General features: G+C 43.8%; 1 protein-coding gene across 2 annotated transcripts in view; it reads left to right on the top strand.

Annotated features, from left to right (window-relative positions):
- Positions 1-10,419, top strand: part of CD86 (CD86 molecule) — an 80,964-nt gene that overhangs the window by 26,207 nt on the left and 44,338 nt on the right. Inside the window, exon 1 of one of the 2 annotated variants that reach the window (XM_023728823.1) lies at positions 3,143-3,324. The exons of the other annotated variant lie outside the window; for it this stretch is intronic. Coding sequence (XP_023584591.1) covers positions 3,308-3,324 — 17 coding nt within the window. The 5' untranslated portion in view covers positions 3,143-3,307. Of the gene's footprint in view, positions 1-3,142; positions 3,325-10,419 lie in introns of those variants that run through there. 2 annotated transcript variants of the gene reach the window in all.

Raw genomic sequence — 10,419 nt, 5'->3', positions numbered from 1 at the left:
TGTTGGTGTACCTTTTTTTTTTGACTAGTAGCTAGAATGATTGAAGTTTGGGAAATACTGCTCCAAATATTTTGTTAGCAGGAGTTTTCAATTTAAGCTACATCGTATTTTGACTGCTGAGTACAGGAAAAAGAAACTTGAAAAATTAAGTGGAATATAAATTGATTGTCCTGTATTCTGATAGGTGGGTAATTTCACATATTACAATAAAGAAACCAAATGGATTCTCTTGAATAAAAAAACTATGTGATAGTAAAATCCAAAGGAAAACCCCAGGTGGGGGCTATCTCCATAAAGGATGACGTTTCCAAGTGAGTCAGGGTACAGGACCTGTGGGTTTGAGAGGCCTGGATGGAAGGTGAAGGTGTTTACAGATCGGTTTGGGGAAGAGTGATCATCTTCCCTCCAGTGAAAGAAGGGTCTTTGTGGAAAGGTCAAAGTAAGAAGTGGGAAAATCTCAAAGAAGATGTTATGGTTGTTGTTAGTTACTATTGAGTCTATTCTGACTCATGGCGACTGTGTTTGTCAGAGTAGAACTGCTCCATAGGGTTTTCAAGGCGGTGATCTTTTTTTTTTTTTTTAATTCTTTTTCTTTTTTCCAACTTGCAAAACTTTTTTTTTTAAATTGTACTTTAGATGAAGGTTTACAGAACAAACTAGCTTCTCATTAAACTGTTAGTACACTATTGTTTTGTGACATTTGTTGCCAACTCCATGACATGTCAACACTCTCCCTTCTTGACCTTGGGTTCCGTGTTACCAACTTTCTTGTCCCTTCCTACCATCTAGTCCTTGCCCCTGGGCTGGTGTGCCCCTTTAGTCTTGTTTTGTTTTATAGGCCTGTCTAATCTTTGGCTGAAGGCTGAACCTCAGGAGCGACTTCATTACTAAACTAAAAGGGTCTCCGGGGGCCATACTCTTGGTGTTTCTCCAGTCTCTGTCAGGCCAGTAAGTCTGGTCTTTTTTTGTGAGTTAGAATTTTGTTCTATATTTTTCTCCAGCTCTGTCTGGGACCCTCTATCGTGATCCCTGTCAGAGCAGTCAGTGATGGTAGCCGGGCACCATCTAGTTGTACTGGACTCAGTCTGGTGGAGGCTGTGGTAGTTGTGGTCCGTTAGTACTTTGGACTAATCTTTCCCTCGGATCTTTAGTTCTCTTCATTCTCCCTTGCTCCTGACAGGATGCGATCAGTGGAGTATCTTAAGTGGACGCTCACAAACCTTTAAGACCCCAGACACTGCTCATCAAAGTAGAATGTAGAACATTTTCTTCATAAACTATGTTACGCCAATTGAGCTAGATGTTCCCTGAGACGTACCCCCACCCCCCAGCCCAGTAATTCAATCCCTCAGGGAGTTTGGATCTATCTATGAAGCTTCCATGACAAGGCTGTGACCTTTTGGAAGCAGACTGTCAGGACTGTCTTCTGAGGCACTGCTGGCTGGGGCCAAACTGTCAACCTTTAGGCTTGTAGTCCGAGTGCTTAACCGTTTGCGCCACCCAGGGACTCCTCTAAAAGAAGACAGGAAAATAGTAATGAAGACTAAATGGTTGTCCCGGGTGATTTACATGCAGATCTCATTTGTTTTTCACAACAATGCAGCAAGGAAGCTTTTATTAGTCACATTTCACAGATGAGATGACTGAGGCTCAGGGATGTTCAATAACTTGTCCAGGACCAGGGGTCAAGCCAGGATTTGACCCCGAACCATCATTTCTAAAGCCACGCTCCTTCCGCTGCACCAAAGGCCTTTGGTTTGGGAGTCTTCTCAACTTTGTCAACAACACACAGCTTTCACTTGGTCACTTAATTTCATCAGCCCAGTAGGGCACAGTTAGCCTTGAAGAGAGCAGAGGAAGCATGCTCAGCGGGGGACTGCCTCTCTCCTTCTGATCTCAAATGCCCCAGACTTCAGAGGCACAAAAATGCCGCTACCTTGAGCAAGGGCTTTGCAAGCGCTAATGGGGCCAGAAGGGGCAGTGGTGGTTCGGTGGTAGAATTCTCGCCTCCCATCCAGGAGATTTGAGTTTAATTTCCATTCTATGCAGCTCAAGTGCAGCCACCACCCATCGGGCAGTGGAGGTTTGTGTGTTGCTGTGGTCCTCAACAGGTTTCAGCAGAGCTTCCAGACTAAGACAGACTAGGAAGAAAGGCCTGGCAATCCACTGAAGAAAAAACAGCCAGTGAAAACCCTTTGGATCACAGTCGTCCGATTCCATTGTGCCTGGGGTCACCTCGACTCAGGGGCTGGCTTGACAGCAGCTAACAACGGCAACAATAATGGGATCAGAGAAAGGAATCGTGCATCCAAGGCAGGATTGTATATTCGAAATTTGTCTCCACCGAAGCACTTTACCCCAAAAAATCCAAACCCATTGCCATGGAGCCGATACTGACTCATAATGACCCTGTAGGACAGAGTAGAACTGCCCCATAGGGTTTCCAAGGCTGTAATCTTTTACCAAAGCAGACTACCACATCTTTCTTCCATGGAGAGGTTGGTGGGTTTGAACCACTGACCTTTCCGTTAGCAGCCAAGCGCTTCAGCATTGAGCCACAGAGAAACCTACATGAATCTTTTACACTTCTGCTTGTGACTTATCTCCAGACTCAGAGTACTGCCCACTTCCAGGAATCACAGACCCAGGTAACAGAAACATTCTAGATTAGAATAATCCAAAACTGGAGGTTGGGTACCTTAATTGCCTTCTAGCGGGATCCGGGGAGAGGTACTTGATGAATGATTTGGGGCGAGGCGGGGGAGGGAAGCACCCTGTCCTCTCTCTGCTCTCTGGGGTTGAGGACTTACTCCTGCAGCCCTGCTGAGCCAGGCACAGGCTGGGCATCTGGCTGCCCAGTGAAACATTTGTTGGACTCAGCTAAATCCTGAGCTATGGGCCTCAGAGCTGCACCCCTGGGTCTCTGTGAATTGGTGAGGGAAGGTGTCTTTGTCATGCTTGCAACGGGACTGTCTTTGGGGGTTTTCCTCAGGGCTTTACACTCACTCACTCTCTGAGGGTGCATTTGTAGTCATCCTCATCGGTGGAAATGCCCACCTGTCAGCAGAAGTTCTCTGCAGCAAGCAAGAGCACTGCCCCTAGTCTGCGGTGGTGTTCCTCTCGTCAGTTCCCCTTTCTGCATTTGAGTTCTGGCCTCAGTGCCGAGACTTTTTCTCCCTCTACAAGGAGTCTTAGGAGCTGTGGGGACCTCTTACCGGCTTCTTCTAGTTTATTCTTAGCACCTTGCTTCTGTATCCCTCGGGAATGCCACTGAGCTTATGTGTCTGGTCTCTGGGAGCTGAGGTGGATGGGCATTTGTGACAGGTATGTTCTGTGAGGCTCGTAAGCCTGGGGGAGGGTGGTGTGGGATAAAGCTGCATCTGGGGCAGCTGTTCAGAGGTGGGGCTGATGGCTGGCAAGGGACTGGGTAAGACTCAGAGCAGAGTACGTGCTTAAAACCTTTGGCCATCAGGCTTGATTCTCAGACTGGCTAAGTTGGAGGTGGGACATTACAAAAACGTGACTCTTGCAGCCCGTTGTCTTCATCTGCTTTGGCAAGCTAAGAAACAGGACAGTCAGGAAACAGAGGATGCCACTTACCAAACAACAGCCAGCTGTTCTTGGCTTGGGGTCCTGGGAGGTCCAAGCAGCTCTGCTGCAGGAGTAACCGTCTTCAGATGGTGGCCCTGCCTGAGCCCTTGTGCCAGTGGGACGCCCAGATGATGGGGCCGAACACAGTCTCTCTGCAAGGTGCGCTGCTTCTCTTCTCCCGTCCAGAAAACGTTCTCCATTCTTTCTTCCCATCCAAGTGCCCTTATCCCAAGGATTAGCCCCTCTTGGCACCACAGACCAATAGCTAATTTGGTAAGAAATAGTCCTAGGTCCAAAAAGAGCCGAGGCGCTGCTTTAGCCTCACATTCTGCATACCGCGAACGTATTTGCATTTGCAAATAGACTTAAAATAGTGCCTCCCTTAATAGTAATTTAAGGTGAAGAGAAAGGTGAAAATATTTTTTTGGTCAAGGGACCTTCCCAGTCTTCTAAAATTGTAATAACTAAGGAGATGGACTACTCCTTTGACATGGGACCTCAGCCTCGGGACTAAGGTTGTGGATTAAAATGAGTATTTAATTACGTGCTCCAATTCACAGTTCTATCTCAGATGTCTGCTGCTTGCTGTTGCAGATACCATTCATGCTATTTATGTGAGATTAATTCATTCATATATTCTGAATATATTTATTGAGTGTTCACTATGTTCTAGTTATTGTGTGTGTGTGTTTTTTATTGTTGTACTTTTAAGTGAAAGTTTACAATTCAAGTTAGTCTCTCAAACAAAAATTTATGCATACATTGTTATGTGACCTCAGTTGCTCTCCCTACACTGTGACAGCACACTTCTCTTTTCTACCCCTGATTTCCCGTGTCCATTCAACCAGCTCCTGACCCTCTCTGTCTTCTCATCTCACCTCCTGACAGGAGATGCCCGTTAAGTCTCAGGTATCTACTTGAGCTAAGAAGCACACTCTTCATGAGTATCATTTTCTGTCCATAGTCCAGTCCAATCTTTGTCTGAAGAGTTGGCCTCTGGAATGGTTTTAGTTCTGGGTTGACAGAGAGTCTGAGGGCCATGCTTTCCGGGGATTCTCCAGTCTCAGTCAGACCATTAAGTCTGGTCTTTTTTACTAGAATTTGAGTTCTGCACCCCACTTTTCTGCTGCTCCATCAGGGACTCTCTGTTGTGTTCCCTGTCAGGACGGTCATTGGTGGCAGCCGGGCACCATCTAGTTCTTCTGGTCTCAGGCTGATGCAGTCTCTGGTTTATGTGACTCTTTCTGTCTCTTGCACTAATACGTCCCTTGTGACTTTGGTATTCTTCATTCTCCTTTACTCCAGGTGAGTTGGGACCCCAGTTACTGTGTTTTAACAGGAAACGTAAAAAGACATGATCCCTGCATTCTTGAAGCTTCTAGCCTAGAGGAAAACAATATTAATTAAATATTCACACTAAAAATGATGACATGCTGACATAGTGCTCTGAAGGGAAGGAAGCTGGTTCAATGCGACTGTGCTGACCTGTATAATAGCTATGTCTTTGGGTTTGATGTTTTGGTTACTCTATTATCCCTGGCTGTCAGATGCCCCTTCCTGGGTCGAGGTGGGCAATGTTGAGGATTGGATTTTATGGGGATGAGGCTGGAGTGGGAGAGGACAGAATGTGAAAATTGAAAAGATGAGCCAAGCCAGATTATTTAGGAGAAAATCAAAGTTCAAATGCCACATTTCAAAGATAGGATAGAGGTGGGAGTTGAGTTAGGGGTTGCTGGGCCAGGGAATTGAACTTGTGAAGTGACAGAACAAACACATGTCTGAAATAAGCAAGTAGGGTTGTGTGGAGGATCCTGGACAATTTCCCAAAGTCCAGGCAAGTGTTGACAACCCCCTTTCATGTCCAGGCAAGTGTGGAGAGGATGTGTTAGGGAGAAGGGGAGAGCCAGAGACTGGGCACACACCTTTTATCAGACCCGGATCCTCTTCTGTAACATAATAAAGAGAGCTGTTTCTGAGTTCTACATCAGTTTCTACTCAGGCTGCAAATTGGGAAATAGATTCCATTTTGAATAGGTGCCATCCAGTCAGTTCCAACTCAAATTGACCCTACGTACAACAGAATGAAACTCTGACTGGTCCTGTGGAATCTTCTCAATCGTTGCTATGTTTGAGTCCATTGTTGCAGCCACTATGTTAATCCATTTTATTGAGGGTCTTCCTCTTTTTCACTGACCCTCTACCTTACCAAGCATGATGTCCTTCTCGAGGGACAGGTCTCTTCTGATAATATGTCCAAAGTATGTGAGACAAAGTCTTGCCATCCTTGCTTCTAAGGAGCATTCTGGCTGTACTTCTTCCAAGACAGATTTGTTGGTTCTTCTGGCAGTCCATGGTATATTCAATCTTCTTTGCCAACACTGTAATTCAAAGGCATCATTTGTTCTTCGGTCTTCCTTGTTCATTGTCCAGCTTTTGTATGCATATGAGGCGACTGAAAATATCATGGCTTGGGTCAGGTGCACCTTAGTCCATGAAGTGACATCTTTGTTTTTTAACACTTTAAAGGGGTCTTTTGGCAGAAGATTTGCCCAATGCAAAATGTCGTTTCATTTCTCGACTACTGGTTCCATGGGGGCATTGATAGTGGATCCAGATAAAATGAGATCCTTGACAACTTCAATCTTTTCCCCATTTATTGTGATGTTGCTTGTTGGTTCAGTTGTGAGGATTTGTGTTTTCTTTATATTAACGTGTAATCCACACTGAAGGCTGTAGTCTTTGATTTTCATCAGTAAGTGCTTCAAGTCCTCTTCACTTTCAACAAGCAAGGTTGTGTCATCTGCATATTGCAGATTGTTAAGGAGTCTTCCTCCAATCCTGATGTCAGGTTCTTCTTCATATAGTCCACCTCCTTGGATTAATTTGCTTAGCATACAGATTGAGTAAGCATGGTGAAAGAATACAACACTGACGCACAGCTTTCCTGATTTTAAACCATGTAGTATCCCCTTGTTCTGTTCGAATGACTGCCCCTTGGTATGTACAGGTTCTGCATAACCACAATTAAGTGCTCTGGGATTCCCATTCTTTGCAATGTTATCCATAATTTGTTATGAACCACACAGTCAAATGCCTTTGCATATTCAATAAAACACAGGTAAACATCTTTCTGGTAGTCTCTGCTTTCAGCCAAGATCCATCTGACATCACAATGATATCCCTTGTTCCACGTCCTCATTTGAATACAGCTTGAGTTTCTGGCAGTTCCCTGTCGATGTACTGCTGCAACCATTTTTGAATTATCTTCAGCATAATTTTACTTGCGTATAATATTGTTCGATAGGTCGATTACACCGGATCACCTTTCTTTGGAATATAGGCACATGTATGGATCTCTTTCAGCCAGTTGGCCAGGTAGCTGTCTTCCAAATTTCTTGGCATAGACAACAGAATGCTTCCAGCTTTGCATTCATTCATGAAACATCTCAATGGGTATTCCATCAATTCCTGGAGACTTGTTTTTTGCCAATACTTTCAGTACAGCTTGGACTTCTTCCTTCAGTACCATGGGTTCTTGATCATAATGCTGCCTCCTGAAGTGTTTGAATGTCGACCAATTCTTTTTGGTACAGTGACTCTGTGTATTCCTTCCATCTTCTTTTGATGCGTTGTTCAATTTTTTGCCCATAGAATCCTTCAGTATTGCAACTCGAGGCTTGAATATTTTCTTCAATTCTTTCAACTTGAGAAAAGCCGAGCATGTTCTTCCCTTTTGGTTTTTTAACTCCAGGTCTTTGCACATTTCATTAAAACACTTTATTTTCTTGAGCCACTTTTTGAAATCTTCTGTTCAGCTTTTTCACTTTATTATTTCTTCTGTTTGCTTTAGCTATTCTATGTTCAAGAGCAAGTTTTAAAGTTTCTTCTGACATCCAGTTTGGTCTTTTCTTTCCTGTCTTTTTAATGACCTTTTGCTTTCTTCATGTCTGATGACCTTGATGTCATTCCACAACTTACCTGGTCTTCAGTTATTAGTGTTCAATGTATCAAATGTATTCTTGAGATGGTCTCTAAATTCAGGTGGGATATACTCAAGGTCGTACTTTGGCTCTCACGGACTTGGTTTTAATTTTCTTCAGCTTCAACTTGAACTTGCATATGAGCAATTGATGGTCTGCTCCACAGTCATCCCCTGGTCTTGTTCTGACTGATGATATTGAGCTTTTCCATTGTCTTTTTCCACAGATGTAGTCAATTTGATTTGGGACTCTCCTCAACTTTGTCATTCAGCAAGGTCCACGTGTATGGTCACCATTTATGTTGTTGAAAAAGGTATTTGCAACGAAGAAGTCATTGGTCTTGAAAAATTCTTTCATGTTATCTCCCCCATGTTTCTATCACCAAGGCCATGTTTTCCAACTACTGAGCCTTCTTTGTTTCCAACTTTCGCATTCCAGTCACCAGAATTATTGCTGGACCTTGATGCGTGTTTGATCAATTTCATACTGCAGAAGCTGGTAAAAATCTTCAATTTCTTCATCTTTGGCCTTAGTGGTTGGTGTGTAAATTTGAATAGTAGTCGTGTCGACTGGTCTTCCTTGTAGACATATGGATATTACCCTATCGCTGACAGCATTGTATTTCAGGATAGATCTTGAAATGTTCTTTTTGACGATGAATGTGACACCATTTCTCTTCAATTTGTCTTTCCCAGCATAGTGGACTATATGATTGTCTGATTCGAAATGGCCAATACCATTTCATCTCACTAATACTTAGGATATCTATCTTCAAGTGTTCCATTTCATTTTTGATAACTTCCAATTTTCTTCGATTCCTACTTCATAAATTCCACATGCTGATTATTAATGGGTGTTTGCAGCTGTTTCTTCTTATTTTGAGTCTTGTCACATCAGCAAATGAAGATCCTGAAAGCTTTAATCCATCCACTCATTAAAGTCAACTCTACTCTGAGAAGGCTGCTGTTCTCCAGTTGTATTTTGAGTGCCTTCCATCCTGAGGGGCTCATCTTCCAGCACTATGAGATTTTTGCTGGCCAATTTTTTCAGAAGTAGACTGCCAGGTCCTTCTTCCCAGTCTGTCTTAGTCTGGAAGCTCCGCTGAAACTTGTCTACCATGGGTAACCCTGTAGGTATTTGAAATACTGGTGGCATGGCTTCTGGCATCACAGCAAAATGGAAGCCACCAGAGTACAACAAACTGACAGATGCGTGGTGACAGATGAATATGTGTAGAGGATGGGAAGTGTGTTCTCGGCACTTTCCATCTTACTGTCAAGGCCCTGAGACCTCGACACTGGGAAGGGTCCCATTCCCTGTTCTCCCTCCTTTCGCAGGTACAATTCCTTTCTGAGTTCAAGTTACTATTCAAAAAAATCAACTTGAATTTAACTCTCAGTAGCTAAAAACAAAAAAATTTGTCCCTTCCAGCAGCATTTGCATTTTTATAGGGGCTTTCAAAAATGCCTTAACCCAAGGAATGAGTAATGTGGGAATTCCGAGCACCAGGGCAGGTCAGTATACAGGATGGGTACAGGGGGACGTCCCTTAAAATGTGCCCTCGAAGCTTTGGTTTTTCTCTCTTCGACCATGACTCTGGTTCTGAGAGAATAAGGAAGAGGCCCCACTAGGGGCATTGCTACCTTTTAGTGAGTTCTGTGGACCTCACTCCTGGCGGGCAGACTCTTAACTGGATATGCAGACTCAGAGAAAGGCACCTATTTCTGACCCTTTAAAATTTAAATTGACGTTCACCCTTAGGCACTGTTTGCCAGAAAGGGGAAAATGGTTTCCAAACCCATTGATAATTTGAGAAAGCGGTGCTCCTTGACTCAGAAAGATCCTATTCTAGATATGACTAGGAGAACTGGATATTTGTATACAAACTTTCTTTTGCAGGACCGGAAAAGCTGAATGCTGTGCCCATGCTCAACTCCTTCTTCCTGGCCTGTGAGAGGAATGGAGTCTTAATTTTAATACTTTAGTTACCTGCAATATGGAGGGGTGAATGAACGCATCCTTCCGCACCTCGTGAATCTGCATAGACACTTATCCTTTGTGCCTATGCATCTTTGATGCTGCCCTCTTCATATTAGTGTGGAAACACTATCCTCCCAAATGGGTGAAGGAAAGGAGAGCTAATGAAAGGAAGCCAAATGTTAAGCGAAAAAATTCTCTACAAACTGGGGCCAAGGAGATTTTGCTCCCTAGAGGGGTTGGAGTCCAAGTCAGACATGTTGTATAGAAGGAGATGTGGCTGGTTGGGGGAGCTCAAGGAAAGCAGAGCTCAGAATAGGTGACCTGTATCCATGGGCGACCATCTCCTGTGTCCACTCAGTCACCAGGGAGTGTTTCTGTTTGTGTCATTCCCACTGCCCTGTCCTCATGCTAGCCCAGCCTCCTCACCTCAGGTCTATGAGCTTTCAATACTGTATTGGCTTTCTTCACCAACCTGATAGCAGCCCTCGCCTCCTTATTAAGGCTACTTGACAGGCTGATTTTCTTCAAATTTCATCACATTGATTTTCTGTTCCCAAACGATCAAACCAAAATTCCCATTTAAAAAAAAAATATATAAACTCCTTATCAGAGTTTCCAGGCTGTTGTAGCTGTCTTACTTTACTTGTGGAAACTAATTTCCCAATATTTGTCCAAAGTCAGCCTCTCTTCTAGTCCAGTCAGGTTTTCTTGTGGTCCTATAGAAAGGGAATTGTCATTCCCCCATTTCCATGTTTCCTTACACTTATGGCCCCGAAAGTTGCTAAAGAATATTATACCAATAAGAAGCATTGAAGGAAGGAAACCCAGGGTCAAGCCTGAGTCCTTATACATGTGTGTGCATGCATGT

The sequence above is a fragment of the Trichechus manatus genome, unplaced genomic scaffold (genome assembly GCF_000243295.1).
Source record: "Trichechus manatus latirostris isolate Lorelei unplaced genomic scaffold, TriManLat1.0 scaffold00026, whole genome shotgun sequence".
Lineage (NCBI taxonomy): Eukaryota > Metazoa > Chordata > Mammalia > Sirenia > Trichechidae > Trichechus > Trichechus manatus.
This window is presented reverse-complemented; position numbering and strand designations above follow the sequence as displayed.